General features: G+C 31.8%; 2 protein-coding genes across 2 annotated transcripts; one reads left to right on the plus strand and one right to left on the minus strand.

Annotated features, from left to right (window-relative positions):
* Window positions 1–1,571: 1,571 nt before the first annotated feature.
* LOC145569442 (mechanosensitive ion channel protein 10-like) lies at window positions 1,572–6,995 on the plus strand. Its single transcript, XM_081628782.1, has 6 exons — window positions 1,572–2,696; window positions 5,119–5,455; window positions 5,642–5,765; window positions 5,888–6,181; window positions 6,353–6,555; window positions 6,641–6,995. Exons 1-6 carry the CDS (start codon window positions 1,736–1,738, stop codon window positions 6,909–6,911), a joined length of 2,190 nt encoding a protein of 729 aa, XP_081484908.1. The 5' UTR covers window positions 1,572–1,735; the 3' UTR covers window positions 6,912–6,995.
* Window positions 6,996–7,367: 372 nt separating this feature from the next.
* Window positions 7,368–15,993, minus strand: LOC145569443 (protein BREVIS RADIX-like). The gene is made up of 6 exons (XM_081628783.1): window positions 15,500–15,993; window positions 12,611–12,777; window positions 8,676–9,076; window positions 8,391–8,520; window positions 7,966–8,300; window positions 7,368–7,811 (listed from the first exon to the last, which is right to left on the minus strand). Exons 2-6 carry the CDS (start codon window positions 12,725–12,727, stop codon window positions 7,733–7,735), a joined length of 1,062 nt encoding a protein of 353 aa, XP_081484909.1. The 5' UTR covers window positions 12,728–12,777; window positions 15,500–15,993; the 3' UTR covers window positions 7,368–7,732.
* Between the last annotated feature and the right edge of the window lie 4,288 nt (window positions 15,994–20,281).

Below are 20,281 nucleotides of genomic sequence, written 5' to 3' on the forward strand. Positions count from 1 at the left end.
CTTAATTACTAGATTAGTGTTGTTCGAATTCGAATAAGTTAATTTGTGAAATCATTGTGACACTTCCTCAACCCATGTATGTATGAATAAACAATATATCCTTGAATTAATAAATTGTTAACTTATTACTTGAAAAAACTAGACCATGCATATTAGTCATACTTGTAATTGTTTACAAACGTAGCAATTTAAGACTGTTTTAATTTGTTTGTATAGAATTATTTTGGATCTAGATTTTTGGGGGGTCAGATCTTTAATGATGAAGAAAACATACAGACAAATTAATAAAAACAATACAAGACTGCTTTGTTTATAAACAATTATTTTGATTCTAATTTTTGGAAGTCATTAATGTTGAAGGAAACAAATCTTTATAGACAGAAAACGACATTGTACAACTACATTGTATAAACATATTATGTTGCTTATTCGAACTTTAATCATATAAAATAATGCACCTTGTTAGTGCTTATAATCTTCAAATTATTACAACCCTAACTATAACTTATTAGTTAGATATTTGTAGATATCATTCAAATTTTAAACTACCTCATGTTCTTTTTCACGTTTATATTACTAATTTACAATAAATAATATTTTATTAAACAAAAAAAAAAGGTAGTATGCACCACATTGTTATTTTGATGAAAGCTCAATGTAGTGTTTGGGTGAAGTACATACATACTCATCTTAATTAATTAGGTACCTAATGTGGAATCATGCTAAACTTAAGGTGCCCGAATTAAAATGGAAGTTCTGATCTCATATTCTTTAAGCCATGCATTCAATGTTATTTGATGGTACGTTGTTTCTCATTGATTTTTCTAGTTATATATACGTTAATCAAAAAAATGAAAATTAAGTCTCTCTAAGTTTTTATTTTTTGAGCAAGGAAAGAGAAAATTGTATAGACTTGTGATGTGAGTATTTTCATAAAGTAATATAATATAAAAGTGGACGTATATGCAACATTTGAGATGACTCACATAAGTGAGGGTAAAAAAGTGAATTTTCTTAGCCAAAACGAAATTAAAGCAATATAGAGTAGAAACTTTATTTAAATAACTAACTTAAAAAAAAAATATGAAGAATTTTTAAAAGCAAGGATTATAATAATTATGTTGGTCCATAAATTACTTGCGACTGTAATGAGTGCACGATTCCCTTAAATTCATAATATACCGTGGGGAGTAGTAGACAATACGAATTCTAGTACTCTAGCCAAGCTAAGCCTTCTAGGAATCTAGCTTAGGTACAATGGGAAATCAATGAAATTCTTAACTAAAGTGAAAGAAAACATGAATGTCGACCAACTAATTCGTCTAATTAAGCACAAATAAGCTAGAATGTATACATCTTTTATATTAGTAACAAGAATTGTAAATTTGTAACCTACGGGGTACGAAATATGTGATTGAGATGTTATAGAGATTATCAACCACAAAATAGCAAATCGTGAAAACATTGGCTTTTTCCACTTTAATTTTATTTCATGATGAGAGTGACTCCATTGGTTCGTTGTATATATATTTGTATGCTTGTATCTTATTATATATGATGATATGCCCGACAACAAATTTGTATAAATAATGTCAATGTATATTATTAAGCGACCCACTAAAAATAGAGTTGTAACAAAGGAGGACCTTTAAAAAGAAAGTTCCTAGCTAGTATAATTATATTATTGGTTCAAATTTCATAATATAACGAACCATAAAATCTAGCTAAGCTAGAGATGGATGGTGGTGGTGATGTGGGTGGTGATCAAGTCATTGTGTTCATGGCCGGGGGTCATAACAACGGCGGTCAATCCGTAGACTCGGAGTATGCCAATGGCAACTCTACCAATGTTGATCGACGTGGTGACAAGAAAAAACCCCCCGCCCTACAATCAACTAATACACTTAGAAAGAGAGCCACCCTACGTCGTCTTAGCTTTTCTAAACCAAAGTCTCGAAATGTTGAGTTTAACCTCCCTCCCAAAATAAATGTCATCGATGAGTTTGATAGAGATCAAACGACTATTTGGGAAGAAGAAATAAGTAATAATTGTAATAATGGTGGTAATAGTGGTACGGACTTCTCCTCCTACTCGACATCTGAGGAGGAGGAGGAGGAGGAGGAGGAAGAGGAGGAGGAGGAAAGCGATGGTAAAAAATATCACAAAGCTAAAAAAAAGAAGAGAAAAATTAAGTGGAGGAGAGTAGGAGAATGGTCAATATTTTTTGTTATATTGACTTGTTTGATCCTTTCTTTCACGGTGAAGACCCTTAGGGACTACCCTATGATGGGTCTAAAGCCGTGGCAATGGTGCCTAATGGTGATGGTAGTGTTTAGTGGCCGGCTTTGCTCGGGGTGGCTAGTGAGCTTCTTGGTGTTTTTGATAGAAAGAAATTTCATGTTAAGAGAAAAGGTGTTGTACTTTGTGTATGGTTTAAGGAAGAGTATACAAAGTTGTATTTGGTTAGCACTTGTGTTATTAGCTTGGACTTGTATGTTTGATGCTCAAGTGCACCAAAATAATAAGGTGGTCAAGAGGGTGTCTCAATTGTTAGTCGCGGTTCTAGTTGGTGCAATCATATGGTTGGTTAAGATTGTGTTGGTCAAGACCCTAGCTTCATCTTTTCATGTGAGGACTTACTTTGATCGTATGAAGGAAAGCGTTTTTCATCACTACATACTTGATGCACTCTCAGGTTCTTCATTGTTTCTTTCTAATTTTTATTTATATATATGCGTCTTTTATTTTCTTACAAAAATGTTTTCCTTGTACTCCTTCCGATTTTATTCGATTCAACTTTATTTGTATTTTTTATCTTATAAAAGGATTTCAAATAGGAAGAATAAATTAAAAGGATTAGAGAAAGTGTGTACTCTAAAATTAATATTTTTTAATTAGTTAATTGATCAATTAAAAAAAAAGAGACATTTTTTTTAATAATTATGGAGTTACAATACAATATCATCTTGTGATATGTATTGAAAAAAAAAAAAAAAAAAAAAAAAATCTATTCAAATTTACTAATGTTGCACTTAAGATGTACCAAGAAAAACTAGATGTGTCCCTCATTATGTTGTAATTAGATGTGTCCCTAATTTTCTGTTTATAAACAAAATTTTTAAAAAAAATTAAAAAAATCAGATTTTGATCTTAGATGAGGAAAGTACCAAGTTTCAAAAAAAAAAAAATAAATAAAAATCATGGTCTAGTTTAATAAACAATAATATGATGCAATTTTTTTTCTTTCAATACATACAAAAATCTACTTAGAAATTAAATATGTTGTAAGATTTAAGATAATGACACCAAAATGATGTTTCTTAATAAGTTTTAAATTAATGTTTCGTAGATAGAAGAGTATCTTCAGAAAGTGACAAATCTGAGTTTAAGTAGATAATATGCTTCTTAATATGCATTGATTAATTAATTAAGCAACATTATTAAAGCATTCAAAATTGGCAAAGAATGCTTAAAAAAAGATGATACGAGTAACACGTTATAATCGATTGCTCACAACAACTTTTACACTACTTTTTGACTCGAAATAAGCCAACTAGCCTAGTGTTTGAATCCTCCTCAACCAACCAATTAATAAACAAAGTGAAAATCTAAGCCAACCATATAAATTATATATACTCATGTACTTATTAATGTGATATGAAAAGGGAGAATTATTTGATTTGATACCTAATTTGTTTTAATAAGAATCACATTCTAACAAACTCAGAACTTTATGACTTATTTCTTATTCTTCTTCTTATTATTTTAAAAATTTGCTTCATGAAATTCGTTGGTACCTTTGAACTTAATTAATTTGTGTTTTTATATTGCTATATTGTACCTTGACTTGGATAATTTACATTTATCAATTTGACTTTATTTTTTCTACTGTACTTTGACTTTGACTTGCATGATTTATAGATAAGAAATAACTAAAAATGAGAATATTTTTTCTGATTTAAGAATGACAATAGATTCTTCTTCTTTCATATCTACTTTAATTATAGGGAAGTTTTGGGAGATAATACTTATATAATGGATGTCAATTTTTTTTGGAAAAATAGTGATAAAGCAAACATTATGTAATCTATAAAAAGAAAATGTAAAATATAAGAACGCTCAGATAAGTTTACGTAAAAAAACAAAAAGATAAGATTACATAAAAGACAAAAAGATAAGATTACGTAAAAAAAACAGAAAGGAATGGTGGAAATAAATACTACGTGCATGTGTTAGAAAGCAACCCGCTATTGTACTTTAAACCACTCGCATGACATATATATATAAAAAATGTGGCCTATTATTTAAAAATCGACAAATAATCTCAATGGCTATGATGATGATTTTGCAAGTACAAAGATGAACTGCATGGCTGGTTGAGTAATTTAAATTCGTCGGTGTTGTGCTTTGTATGTGCTACATAATAATGTAAATCCAAAGTCCACTATTAGGCGTATAAGTTGTTACAGCTAAGATGCTAGGTCCAACTTATTAGGACAAATTGGTATGTCGCAGTTCCCACTTACTGCGACATATTGACGCTTTCGGCATTTCTCCTGGATACGAAAATGACGTATCCACGTGAACAATCCTTATTGTTCTAGCTAGTTTTAACTAACTGTGGGGTTGATAGCGGATCTTGGCCGAAAATTTAGGAGGAGATAAAACTAGAATGTATAATATCTTGCTTAATAATAAAACAAATAAAATCAGTTATTATGCTACAACATTATTTTATATGTCCACATGTGACATATTAGGGTATGTTGTATAGCGGTATAGATGATAAGAACTAAGGAGTATGTTTATTTCAATCTGATTATGAAACACATAACAATTTATAGTTAAAAGAGGTGCATTTGAGTTTAATAACTAATTAAATAAAATAGTTATTTGAGGTCGAGTCCTAGTTCAAGATCCGCCGCCTTTGGTTACACAACAACTTACATCGTGAGACATAGCCGTGTGACATGTGACATGGGTAGATGGACAATTTAGTAATTAGTTTGAGGCCCTTACTTTGCATGTAACATGAAATTTAATTTATATGTTAGTTAGTAGTATACTTGACATGTGAAGTAATGAATATGAATTGAATTATAATTGACATAATTTAGGTCCACCAATGGATGAATTACTTTGGGAACAACACAAACCAATGCAAGGGTCAAAATCTTTGCCAACAAAATGGAAGGATGCTAAGGAAATGATGAGATCAAAGAAATATGGATCAAGGAAATTGGACATGGAGAAGCTTAAGGAGCTAAGCAAGGAGAGTCCGGCGTCGATTTGGAGTTTGAAGAGGTTGATGAACTACATTAGATCTTCTAGTTTGTCTACGATTTCGAAGACAGTTGATGAATTTGGGAAAGCTGAATCTGAGATTACTAGTGAATGGGAAGCTAGAACTACTGCTAAACGCATCTTTAGAAACGTTGCTAAACGCGGTGCCAAGTAAGTCTTAAGTTTTATATATATTCTACCCTCGTTTCATTAATAATTATGTCTCGTACTAGTATAAAATGGACTCGCAAAAGTGCAATGATATAGACAGAATTCATTCACGTGTTAAAAATTTGTTTTTTAGTTTCCGTTGTTTAGTATTATAATTATAATGATTACAAAAATTTAATTTGGAAGGTACATTGAGGAGGAGGATTTAGCAAGGTTTTTAAAGAGGAATGAGATTCATGCTATATTCCCTCTTTTCGAAGGAGCACTCGAGACAGGAAGAATCACCAAGTCTTCTTTTAGAAATTGGGTGGTAAGTTTATGATATATTCCTATGTTTACACAACTGTAAGCTTATTCAAATAATTTAAGATGACGAAAAGGTTAGATTGTTGTTCATTTTCTAACAATTACCTACATGACTATGGTCGAAAGGTACGAGCTTATTTCGAAAGAAAGGCTCTAGCACATTCACTGAACGACACGAAAACAGCAGTGCAGCAGCTTCACAAGATGGCATCAGCAATTGTTACTGTGGTAATCTTTGTGGTGTTTCTCTTGCTGATGGGATTAGCAACACCAAAAGTAGTTGCGTTTGTCATCACACAAATGGTAGTCCTCGGCGTCATCTTTCATAACACTTGCAAAACCATCTTCGATTGCATCATTTTCGTGTTTGTTATGCACCCTTTCGACATAGGAGATCGTTGCAAAGTCGATGGTGTTCAGGTATACTAATTCCTTTGATGTTGCTAGTCTTTTTTTGATAGAATAACATGGATAGAGTATAAAACATACTCTTGGGCCTCAACCAACTAGGATTATGTTTTATACTCTTATCAGTTTTATATGCTAATTTTAGTCGCGATTTATTTAGATTATGTTCCTATTTGATTGCAGATGATTGTAGAAGAAATGAATATATTAACCACAGTTTTCCTGAGGTATGACATGGAGAAGATCTACTATCCGAATTCAGCTCTTTTAAGCAAGCCAATCAGTAACTTCTACAGAAGTCCGGAAATGTGGGATACGATTCCTTTTACCATAGATGCTTCCACTCCTATAGAATCCATCAACGCGCTCAAGAAGGCAACACAAAGGTAAGGCTGCTCTTCTATATAGTCCTAAAATTTCGAAAATTGTGCTATCAGTAATATGCCTAATATCGGTGTATTTGATGTGCAGTTACATTGACAGCAAGCCAAATCATTGGAATTCAAAACATAGTTTCATAGTAAAAGATATAGAAGACTTGAACACAATGAAGATGGCCTTATGTGTGCAACACACTATCAACCACCAAAACATTGGTGAACGAAACCTTCGTTTAACTGATCTTATATTGGAGCTGAAGAAGAACTTTGAAAGCCTTGGTATCAAATATCACCTTCTTCCACAAGAGGTCCACCTTACTCAGTTCAACATCAATAATTCGCCGAAGCCTACACCATCTTAATATCCCATTGTTATAATGGTGTGGTATTTATATTCATTTCCATGTTCTGAATACTTACAAAAGTGGTTTACATTTGCTTTGGTACATGCTCGGGCTTTACTTGTGTCATACACGGGTATGTTTTCAAGTGTCACACTGGGCTACTTATGAAAATTTTCCATGTTTTTTGGCCGAAAATAGTGTCAAGTTTCCATACCTTAGCTTAGTACTTGTAGTGAAATGAAAATGAAGATGTAGTTCGAGTAATACTCTAATTTGTATAATCTGGTAAGTAAGATGCTTATATGATCGATCTATCTATGTTTTCTAAAATCTACAAAAGAAACACACATTCACTGTTGTGTGGCTTTGATTTCATTGTTTGTACAAATGAATATCTGAAATGTTGGTACTTCAAGGTTTTTGGAACATAATTAAGCCGAATCACCAAAATCGGATATAAAGAATGAACGAATTTTCAGAAACTGAAGGTGGGTCAGGGGAAAGAAATACAGATGAAAAATGATAAGAAAAAAAAAAGGGGCATTATAAAACATCATAATAGCCCCAATTACTAGTATTCTTAACTCTTAAGCTAATAAAAACAGCCCCAACAACTAAAAGGGACACTACAGAGAAGATATATATCAAGTTCAACTGCTGTAAAATATGTAATATGAACATGCTTCTCTGTATGTTCTGTAATGTGGCTGAAGATTCATATCTTAGTACGAGTATTTTCTGATCCACGAAACTCAGGCTGAAGTTGCACTCTATGCAATGTCTAGCCTTCTTTGCCTCAACTCTTTAAAGGAGGGGGAAAAATTTAATGGAAAATTAAGTTAAAGGTACTGAGTTTGTATCCTCTCTCTATTCTGCTCCCACCACATCTTTGCATGAACTTCACCAAATTTCTCACGGCTGCATAAACATATGTCAAAGTTAGAGATCACGTAGACCCAAGAACATTGAGTATTAAAGTCATGAAACTAGATTAGTCTGCATTTTTTTAAGAACATAAACTAGACAAGTCTTTGAGAATAATAGAAGGCTAAAGATCACAATTATTAGTTACCTGAATCTAACACGACGTAGCTCTCTAGTGCCATCTGCCAACTGTCTGATGGTTATATACACCCCTGGCTCATCTTGCTCAACCCACTCCGTTTCAAGTTCACTGGCGTTGCTAACTGAGACATCATCTCGAGATGAGGTGGTTGTCCGTGATGGATCCATGTGCTGAGCACCCATGCCATAAGCACTTGATCCTGCATTGTAACCATGGTCTGAAGGCTCGGGTGGGAAAAATGATTTACTGGAAGGTTGGTAGTAATTTCTCGGTATCCACTCCTTGTTAGTCATAGGACTCTCCATCACGGATCCAACTCTAGTGTAAGTGGAATCTCTGGCCTGTAATTAATTCAATAAAGCATTAGTAACAGCAAAATGAGGGTCCATTTTAGAGTAGCAGACAATTGATAGATATTAATGGAAGAGTACCTCATCATCTGATCTTGCTGGAGTCTGAAGAGCTTGTCTATTGAATCTTTGAACGTTGTAAAGCTCCATGATTCTGTCGTAATTCTCACCCCACCATCTTTGAGCTTGCCATTTGTTAAACATATCACGGCTTTGATAAGAAAATACACAATGTTAATTCACACTTCTTGTAGCCACTTTGAACTAAACTTGCGCTTTGAACTAAACTGGCAAAAACAGGACTATTTGTTTTATCTTTTGACATCTTGAATAAGATTTAGTTTATTGATTGATCTAAGTTCATACCTGAATCGAATTCGCTTCAAATCATTCCCTCCATTAGGAAGAGAAACAAATGTAATATGCACCCCTGGCTCCACTTGTGCCATCCATTCTTTAGGTTCATCCTCATCCTCTATCACCAAATCACTAGCAGCAATAGAATCTCTTCCTCCAGGAGTTCTGTCGCCGCCATATCCACCAGCAAACCTCGAATGTGATCTTACACCACGATGATGCATGCTGCTAGTATAATCCCATGCAGGCGTTGAACTTGAGCTTCCAGGTTGCATGTAAGAGTACCGCCCCCCTTCAGAAGCACTATCATACTCCACGTATGACCTCTCGCCTTTCTTAAAATCACCGGAGCTTGTGCAGGGCTTGCACTGTTTATAAGCACCAGAAAACTTCAACGCCATATCCTTTATCTGCAAGTCATTGTAATCAAAGTTAGAGCCAAAACTCAAGGCATGAAACAGACTCATGGAATCTGTTTTTTGATGTCTTTCAAAAGTATGGATGCTATTATGTGAATTGGTGTCACGTAGAGAAAGACCGCCACTTTAAAATCATGTTTACATAAACAAAATAAAACAACAAATAGACAGCAATCATGCTACAGACAAGGAGGTTGAAAAGCCCCGAGTGAGGATTCTAAAAAAACCTTGTATCGACAAAAGCCAACATTAGCAACATATCAAGTACGAAACAAGGAACAAAGTTTTGGACAAAACATATTCCCATCATTATTGGGTTTAGACCAAGACATTTCAATGAAATTTTGCACATATGATTTAAGTTTCTTGTTATAATTTTGCTAATTTCATGTATTTCAAAGATATATTATCTAGCATCGTTATTGGAGCACCAATGTACAGTTCTGTTCTTTCTGGTTTTGTACATCAGATTTAGGCAGCTCAAAATGAAATCTCCTTCATGAGGCCTGACTCTTAATCAAAATTCTTCCATCCCATCCCATCTTTCGAGCTGTTACTAGCTCCACCACGTTTAGAGAAAAGTTTATAGAAATAGGGTAATTTGAGTACACAAAGCCAACACGGCTGTAGTAAGCTAATCTTGGTATGAACATTACACAACATTTAGTACATCAAACATTAAAATTAGTAGATAAATGAGCAAAGTATTGCTCCTAAAGAGCTGTACTTATCTATTCAGCTGACAAAATATATTAAGTCCACGTAGTGGGTAGATTACCCAACTCAAACAGAAAACATTATACAGTAAATGATACTCGAGGCTTGCTGGTGGATTTAACTCAACCATACTAATGACTATCCTATTGTTTATGTTATGTAGATAGATTACCCATTGGCTAAACATAGCAAGACGGGTCAAATACGGATTTACAGCCATATGCCCATACTCGATATTGTTTAAGGATCATTATAATTTGTTTTAACAAGTTGGTGCATGAGGAAATAATACCAGTACATGTAGATGAAATTCAGCCAAAGGGTAATTTGTACAATCTCTTAAAAACTTTTACTAGCTAATTTAAATCTACCCTTGATTCAGTAAATTAACAAGAAATTGTTTCAGACTTTCTGTATTGGTATAAGAGCCTGGCAACAGTGTTATAGCTGCAATGTAACACAGAACTATACACTGCAGTCTTCATACATGATTAAGGCTGCAATGCTGAAGGCTCAAGGTTTAAGATTATACTAGTACTTGTATGAATTTGTAAATTAATATACCTTCCAACAACTACTAGTATAATTTATTACAAAATATTGAAAAGGAATTAAATAGGAACAAAAATAACAAAATAAAAATGTGCTCAAGAAATTAAGGGAACACTTTGAATTTTTCCTGATTTTTTTTTTTTTCTTCTTTTTGAGTCCACTATTACTCCGTATGTAGTAGCAATGAAAAATTAATGTAAATGCGACCATACCAAATTTCCTTTCCCTTTATTTCAATATATACACTCAATAGTATTATGATAATTTGTTACATAAATGGTGGACAAGAATTCTCTAGTGGGTCATATTATAAGACACTTGCAAATCTTTAATCAATTTGGCCTTACTTTTCTACGGATTTTTACAGCTATGTTTGGTACAACAAGACCAATTTATATTTTTAGACAACCTAGCAAGAATTTCAGTTGATATTAAATGATTTTATCATGAACTAACAAGTAATGTAATTATGGTATAATACATGAAGAAAAAAGAAAGATAATTTATATACTTTGATCAAAACCACTACTGTCCTCTATAATTGATCAAAACACTATATATAAAATATTCGAAATCCATATAAGCTAAGCCTTATAGAGGATTTGAACCTCCAAGCTATTAAGCAAAGAATTTGAGACTCTTGTTATCCCAAAATGTGAATCTATTATGAAAGGGTTACAATGTGGATAATTCATTTGTTTGTTCAAGAAGATTTGATAGGAGAGCCATTACCACATTTTGTAACGCCTTTTAATTTAAATTTTTATTAGTATAACAACAAGTTTTCAGTTTTTGATTTATGATTTAATTACTCATTTTAATTGAGTTGATTTTGAAAAGTGAATTAGAAAAATGAACACTTTTTGTTTTATATTTCTAAATACCTTAAAACAAAATTCGTTAACAAACAAGCCATTAACAATTTAGCATAGAGAATATGCATAAATGAGGGAAATGTGTAAAAAAAATGCTCCGTAATTAAAATGTAACCATTAAAAGAAAACGCTTAAAGTGACAAACGCAACCCTCTTTCATGTACACAGCCACACAGGGAGTAGGTTAAAGGGCTTAAAAATATTTAGCGTAGCAATTCTTAACATCAACCACATTCATTAAAACCCAAAGACAAAAGAAAGGGATCGTGATCTATGATAAAATAGCATTAGATGTTCATGTAACAAATTAAAATAAATAGGGGGTTGAGAGTGACTAGACCAAACCCATGCTTAAAATAGAGGTGTAATGTGATTTTAGCAGGCAGGGTCTAAGTCTAGGTAGTACCTAGCTAAGATCTAAGTTGCAGAATTTATATTATAAGGTCTTTTTGCAGCCTCTCTATCAATTAATTGTATGGCTGATTTGCTGATAACTTATTACAGTAGTCTTAATAATGCTTTTTCATTGGACTACTCATATTAATATATTCAGCATAGACGACCTCCAGCATAGACCATATATTATAAATTTATTAGTCTGATATTGTTTGCCTATCATATAGTATGCTCTAGGTGTATAGCTAGACTATGGACTATTAGATACTCTATGATCAATCTCCCTTTAGTTTTCTAACCAGATGCGAAAAAGTAAAACTGTTTACTTCAGAGTCAACTCTTTTTTTTTTTTTTTTCTTTTATTGAGATCTTCCACTAATTTAAAGTTTATACAATGTAGCAAATGATCACACTAATGTATAATAAATTACTAAATTAGTAATAGTGTAATACGAGTAATTCAAACAACCTTCACTGAGAAAAAAAGGATTTAGGGTGTCTATTATTTGTTAATTTGTTACTCGTAATATGGTATCTAAAACTATAATATTTTGAAACTTTATTCACTTGAATATAAATTACTTGGTTATGTATATGTTTGTAATGAATTAAAAAAATATTGTAAAAGTAGAAGTACTTGTTAACCTATGAAAGAAAATTATAAAAAATAAAAATAAATAAAGGGGGCATAGGAAAAATACAAGTTAAAGTTATATCCCTGCAACATTCTTTGGTCCCCCTCAAATCCTGATGCCCCAAATAGCACGTGACAGTACAAACTAGGGAAACGAGCTTTAAGTAATGGTTTCACAATCAAGGAAAAAGAAGCTGCCAAAAAGCCAGTATCATATGGAATGGTATTGATCAACTAACAAGCCAACATTTTGTACTGTACTACTACTACCAAATTACTACTGTACCAAGAATTGAAGTGAAGAGTAGTACTACTCCACTCTTTTCAAACTACAACTACATGTCTACATACCTGTGCTGTGATACCTTTTACAGATTCCTTTGTGTTTGGCGTCGCATTCCCACTTCCACGCCCTCCTCCGTCTTCCCCCTTCTCGTCTGTCTTCGCACACGTTATACATGTTAACATCTTTACTTGCTCTTCCTTCTCCTACTCAATTGTCGTTGTTGATGTTACACCTGCATTGTGGTTCACTACGTGTCTTTAGATTTAACTGTCACGTTACTACTTGAATGGAAGAAGTAAATGGTAACACGACAAATATATATAGCATGTAGTAGATAGATAAGCTAAGTGTGTCATTTGATAAGAGGTTTGATTAGATGAATCATTACTTTGGTATAAGTGTTTAACACTATAAGAATAAGAATATTATGGGCTTTTGCCAATTTTACACGTAGAGGATGTAGAAGAAGAATGGCCTTTTTAGAGAATTTTGCATTATGAATAAGCTAAGCAAAGGTTCAAACTTGCCAAAAGAGTAAGGAAGGAATCTTTTCCTCTTGAGATTTAAGTATAAAACTTACTCGTCAAAAATGAGAATAAATTGTACTCGTACAAAATATTTTGCATATATAATCTATTACGAGTAATAAACGTTGTTTCATATATATCGACACCTCCATAGAAAAGAAAACAAGATCATTTCTAGAAATTGATGACATAGTATCTTTACAAGTAAAATCCAATATTAAGGTGAAAGATAATATCATTCTAGATGTTGATGCAAACTTTAATCCAAATTAAAGAAAAAGATGTGAATAATAATCGGTAAAGATTTTCCGCTGCCTAATTTTGGCACAAAATCAAACATGGTCAATTTAAGAAAAAAGAAGCTTAAAAAGCTCTTATTCAATCTACTCGCAAAATAAAAAAGAACCTTGTAAACATAATTTTCTGGGTCCAAAGGTTAAGTATCATTATCAATTTGGTGGGTCCAATTTATGATCTTTTGCCCTCAAAATATATGCACTCGTATTAAATTAAACAGGTAGACAAATATAATTAATACCATCTTCGTTACAGATTATGTGCAACGATTTAACATAAAATATAGAAGAAAAATGTCTAATCGTTGCACATAATATGTAACGGTGGTAATACTATAAATTAATAATATATGTGCTTACTTCCTTCTACTCCATAATAAATTACAAAGACGAAAGTAGATGAATTGTCAAGGTATAGTTGGCCCATATTAGGCCATATCAAGCAATAGTGACCCAGTTCATCTTATTACGTAGACAAATTTCACAATGCAACTACTTCTATTATTTTGGGACCGTTTTTAGTACGTTCTTTCAAATCAATTTTTTTCATCAATTCAATTCTTAATCTATAAAAACAAAACCTAAATTCTTTAGTACAGACAATTTTTAAGATTCAAGTCTTGTCCAACGAGAAAAATGTTATCGTTACATTATTTAGTTGAATCACTCTAAAACTCCATAAAAGACACGTATTAAAATTTTAATGACAACTGTCTCAATTTAAATTTGACTCGTATTAAAATATAAGGCTATCCATTATCCTACATTAACGGGGATCTTTCAAACCCTATGAACACATTATCCTTATTAAGGAGTGTTTTCCGCCCTTTGAGTCAATCAAGTTCAAAAGTCTCGAAACAGAATTTACTACTCTTAAGTTTATAAAACAGAAAGTTCCACTTAACATTAAAACTCATCATCGCAAACCCCCATTGACAATCAAATGTGGAGCCTTAAACTTGATCGAAATTACTAATTCGATGTATACATGACATTACCGGACTCAAAACCGACCCGAAACAAATAAGGGTGCACGTACAAATTCTCACAACAAAATGTTGTTCTAGTTCTCAAAATAGTGTATTTCTTTATTCATTTAATTATTTATTTTTCCTTCTAATTCCAAGAATGAGTCAGAGAGAGAGAATGATGAGTAAGAAAAAAAAGTTAAAGAGAAAAGAGCAATCTCGGGATCAGAGAGAGATTGTTTGTAGGGAGTTGGGAAAAAAGCTCAAATTATTTAAAAACAAAACAAAAATGAAGTGCCAATAATTGAAAGAAGAACACTTTTAATTGAAGACCGGAACAAATTAAAATAAAAATAATAATAATAAAAAAAAAAATGGGGGAAGATTTTTAAGAAGTGTGCTTTGAAAGTGGTCCGTTTCTCAGTTCTATGTGCATGCTTTAGCCTACACCTTCCCTTATAAAGAAATTTCACTTCCTTTTATTAAATTTCCCTTCTTTTCCTAAATTTTTCACCCTCTCAACTTTTAAAATTAACAAATTGATTAAATTCGGCAATTTTAATTACATGAAATCATAAATGTATTTATTTATTTATATGTATTAAACAGACAAATTTGCTTTTTCTTTTGTGGTATATTTATGTACTTTACCTGTTCTATTGAATAGTTGTCCTCAAAACTAGAAGAAAGACATTAGAATCTCCTTTAACTTGTGTTATAAACCATCATTCACTTTTAGCACATTACGAGTATAATCCAATTTTGAAACAAGAGAATAATACTCTACCACTTGAAATACACAACATTAATAATACCCGCCAACTCGGCTCCTCACCCACCCTTAGTTGCCTAACTGTTAAACAATTAGTCGAAATATGTCGAAAAATGCGATTAGCTAATCGATACAGTAACGCTAACAAAAAAAAGTTTAGTTTTGGGATTAAGTGAAGATTCTTCTCTTAAAGACAAAACTAAAATCCAATCCAATTATTTTTCTCATTCCCCCTTTTATCTTATTCCATCATATGCTTAATGTTGTTTCATTGCCTTTTTTTTCCTCATTTTCTATAATACAAACAAATCCCAGAAAAAAACAAATTACCAACAACATTATTAGTTGATGACATAATACTCCAAATAAAATAAAACACAAACAAACTTACCAGCAGCAATAGTGATATTACAAATCACGCCTTTGTTCTTCTTCTTCCCAACAAATTAAAATATACTCCGTAAATTAATCTTGAAAATTCTTCAATTCTTTATTTTCCTGCTTAATTTGGAGCAACAACCATCAAACCAGATCACTGTTTATGAATGACGAAAATGACTTCGCACACGCTACACCCTTTTTTGTCTTCTTTGAAAACGACGTCGGAATTTATTTTGCTACCTCGACGATGAAATGACAACTTTTATTGTACAACCGATTGTACCCGATTTTTTTTTTTTTTTATAAGTCGAAAAATTGATACTAGTAGAAGGAAAATCGGGAAAATATATTATTACTATATTTGGTAAATGATTTCATGTAATCTTGGAAATTGCGCTTTCCGAAAATCTCGTTCAAAAAAATAAGAAGGATTTAATGAAAATATGATGATGCGAAGAGTAGGAGGAGAGAGAATGAGGAAGAGGAGAAGAAGCAAAGGAAAGGAGTAGAAATTGGTTGAAATGAAGGTATTTAAATAAGGAAGATTAACGGCGTTAAATAACGGGAATGTTGGCGTTACTTCTTTAAATTTGAAAGAGGATTTGACGGTAGCCGTTAAAGTTGAGGAGGGTAATAATGTAAATTCATATTATTTTCCATTTTATAAAAAAAGAAAAAAGAAAAAAATACCATATTTGTTTAGGGGAATGAAGACAGATGGGCCAGGCCCAGGTTAATAAAGGGAACAAAATGGGCCCAGTTTGGTCGTTCTGAGGTAGCAGAAGGTCTATATTAACTAGCGTGTGGGGTAAGTTTCCACGTGTCGTTGATTTATTGGTTGTGATCTCACCCCTAATGAAATTAGCAAATTACGGTCTTTTTTTAAAAAAAAAATCTGGATTAATTATGTGAATTAATTTGACAGGTGATGGAATAAGAACATTCCCATCATTTTATTTTAGTTTAATTTTGTTTTTCTACCTTTTTATTTAATTTGATTAGAATAATGGAGTATAATCATTTGGGAAGAAAGAGATATAATGTGATCATGATAAATCATGGCATTTGCTTGCAAAGGTTTATCATTACATTTTTGGTTTAACAATTTAAATAAAATATGGACCACTAATGTTTAATTTTGATGTGTTTGAGATAAATGAAAATGTTGATTCAAAAAATAAAAATGATTTAGGAATTAGGTGGGAGACATTATGATATATAAATACTATTTATCTATGGAGTTAACAATGATTAGTTTAATGTGCAATTTGAAGCACTCAATTATGTTGATAAGATATAAACTAGTTAGATATAATACATTTGTTATTAATTGTAACAAAAATTATATAATAAACTAGCTAATGTAATACAAAGATTGATTGCAAATACAACAAAACAAAACAAAAAAAGAATTCCATAGTGTACATACTAGTATGTACCAAATTATTAATAATATCTAGCTATATCATCAAATTGAACTAGAAACATACCCTAATCAAATTCTATTGCTACACCTTATATGACTTGGATTATTGCTAAATATAATCTAATATATATATATAAAGGGGAGTTTTTTCCCGAGATTTTAGAGCGCCACGTAGGATTTTTATTTTTAAAAAATTATTATAGCGCCACATAGGATTAATATTTTTAAAACACTACAATAGAATTATGCCACCTAAGATTAGTTAACGTGCCACGTAGGATTATAATTTATAGTTATATCCAATAAATAATTCAAGTGCCACATAAGCATAATTAACCAATGAGATTTTAATGGTTACATTAATTAAATACGAAATATTATCTTTTGAGATTAGAAATTTTATCTAATATTTTAAAACAAATACGGAGAAAATGATATATTACATACCACTAATAAAATAACAAATGTAATCACATAAAGTCATTATGAAAAATATTTTTAAAAAAAAAATAGATCGACCCGTGCATCGCACGGGCTTCATCTAGTGTATTTAATAACATTGACCTAACACACAATTAAGCTTGTTATGGAGTTGTTACAAGTTTTGTTTATAAAATTAGTAGTCAACACCAAACAACAATCATTCCTTTGCATGATACTAAATATATATATACCTAAGACATGGCCCTATAGTCAAAGTAGCAATTACTATTTCTAAGAAAGGTAACCATTTTTCTTATAATTATCTTGTTTGTATTAGCTCATTCAATTTGATCGACAAATTTCAAACATAGTGATACATATAAAGCTACACTCAAAATCCACACTAGTGTTAAGATAACTCTCTATTTGTTGATCTATTGCAATAGCATATTCTTCATGCGTTATCTACTTATCTCTTACCTTCACCTAATTAGTTTCTCAATCTTTAATTTGGCTTACACCTCAATGGCTCAATCGTCTTTTCACAATTCATCTTGCTTGACTATATATATGCTAAGCTCCTAATGGTTAATTGTTGCTAGCAATTGTGTATTGTACTATGTACATATTGACATACGGAAAATTACCAGTCGTGTGATGTATTAAGGTTTATATATACTCCGTAGCTACTAATCGCAATGTATAAACTTGTAATGTATGCATTAATATAATCCATGTAGCTCCAATAAATAAAATATGAAAAATATTACGAAAACCCAAATGTAATCTTTAAAACTATTTTCACTTGAATAATCTTGTACTCCGTATATCTCTTGACCTTAAACTAAACATAGCGCAGCCTAAGCTAGGTGTGTACAACTGTGCAAGCAAGCACACAAGTTAATTATGGAAAATTTAACTACTGTACCAAAATGTGAAATGCAAGAAATCCAAATTATTTCACAAATCAATCAAATTGAAAATTTGGTCAAATATAAATACGGAGTATAATGTCAATTGTCAAGGCACCATGTCCTGTGATGATCTCTAGGCGTAAAATGGTGCATCAAATCAAAGTTTGACAATGCAACAATATGTCAAAATCCCAAATTGAAAGGTTAAGAAGAAGATCTTCATTGTTCCTTTGGATAAAAGATTCTCCCCAACAAATTACCACTAAATAAGCTGGCAAAAGAACCTCGGTTGTTACGTGACCTTGTCCTATTAATGCATGCATATACAGCAATATAATACGTATAATTTCTCGTATATATTTTGTACATATGTATAATATACTACCTCCGTTGCATATTATATGCAACGATTTGACATAAAGTAGAGAGGAAAAATGTCTAATCGTTGCAAATAATATGAAACAGCGATAGTATTATCTCATTTACTTCGTATATATTGTGTATCCTTTCCATCTCATTTTATTGTTTCACAAATTATATTATAAAACATTTTAATTTTAATTATATAAAACAAACCAATTTGATAATAAGGGTATGTTCTCTTCAACTTAATTTCAGTTCAGCTTATCTCCAATCTGTTAAGTTCAGTTTCTAATTTCCTTTTCTCATAAACAATTCATTTAAGTTCTATTCAATTCAGTTATATTCAACTCAGTTCAGCAAATCAGAACAGGCCCTAAGAGTATTTTATAAGTCGTAAACACTTTGAAAGTGAGGGAGAAAGGGTAAGGAAACCTCAGATCGCCTCCATATCATATCTAATGATAATTAAACCACCAACCTCAAAATTCAAAATTACGAGTACAATCTTTTCCATTAGGATGAGTTAGTATGGTAATAAGATAAGATAGTGCTACACAATTATAATCCCCTTTGCGCTTTTTTTTTTAATAAATATATCACTTTGACTTTTGCACTATCATATACTCCTTATTATGTTTAACTTATTTTTTACTACGGTGTATTATAATATTTTTTTTAAGTTATCATATACTCCATATTATGTTGAACTTATTTTTTTTCCCTAAATAATAATAATAATTTTAAAAAAAAGAAAAAAGAAAAAGACGCTATTTATACGAGTAAGGTAAAATCCAAAACAGTTACAGTCCCACAGACATATTTGTGATTTTTATTTTGGAGGAAATTTTTTGACAAAAATATTTTAGGAGGAAATTACAGTAGTCATATAATTAAAACTGACGGCTGTGACGGGTGACTTATCATTACAAATGATAGACATACAGTTGTCTACATTTACTGCAGCAGTCACTCAGGAAGATGTAATGTGTTACTGTATCTGGTCGGTATTTGTCACCTTATTTATTTCTATAATTTCTACAGTTAATTTAATTACGTAGTATTTTAGTTACAATTATCATCGGTCTTTTGTTTTTTTAATAAAAAAAAATATAGAGAAATTGCACCTGGATACATCAGTATTTCAGTACGGAGTATATGGGACGTTACATGCAAGAATAGTAAAAGCACGTCATCTGTATTTTATATGGTACAACTGTACAATCACATATTCAGTGTCAGTTCTCAGTTTTCCTTTATTTTTTTTTAAATTAGAGATATAGATTAATGAGATAATTAAAAATGTGAACTGCTAAACGTCGCTCCCATTTTACATATTAACGCTCCCTTTTTGACATGGAAGGACAATATTGCCCTTTGTGTAAGTTATAGTGTATAATGGTATAATATCATTCCCGACCCCTCCATCTACTACCACGTGGTAAAAAAAAATCCCGACACTACCACATCCGACACCGGAAGTTTTGTCGGAGGATTCTGTAAATCGTCGTACTTTTTTAAAAAAAATTTTGAAATAAAACATCCGCCTAAAAAATTAGGAGCCACTTAGGTGGATCCACTTAAAATTTCCGGATCCACCAAGGAAGATTTGGAAATTTTAGGCGGATGTGGGAGATCGACCTAAAATTTCCAGATCTTCCTTGGTGGA

Source organism: Chenopodium album, chromosome 11 (genome assembly GCF_948465745.1).
Source record: "Chenopodium album chromosome 11, dcCheAlbu1.1, whole genome shotgun sequence".
NCBI lineage: Eukaryota > Viridiplantae > Streptophyta > Magnoliopsida > Caryophyllales > Amaranthaceae > Chenopodium > Chenopodium album.

Bases quoted from the DNA above. Each gene is read 5' to 3' on its own strand.
- LOC145569443 (XM_081628783.1), bottom strand. From the start codon at position 12,727: ATGTTAACATGTATAACGTGTGCGAAGACAGACGAGAAGGGGGAAGAC. The intron at 8,521-8,675 runs GTATGAACTTAG...TTCTTATCAAAG, and splicing joins TTGAAGCGAATTCGATTCAG to CCGTGATATGTTTAACAAAT. The intron at 7,812-7,965 runs GTAACTAATAAT...ATGTTTATGCAG, and splicing joins CTACGTCGTGTTAGATTCAG to CCGTGAGAAATTTGGTGAAG.
- LOC145569442 (XM_081628782.1), top strand. From the start codon at position 1,736: ATGGATGGTGGTGGTGATGTGGGTGGTGATCAAGTCATTGTGTTCATG. The intron at 2,697-5,118 runs GTTCTTCATTGT...GACATAATTTAG, and splicing joins CATACTTGATGCACTCTCAG to GTCCACCAATGGATGAATTA. The intron at 5,766-5,887 runs GTAAGTTTATGA...TATGGTCGAAAG, and splicing joins CTTCTTTTAGAAATTGGGTG to GTACGAGCTTATTTCGAAAG.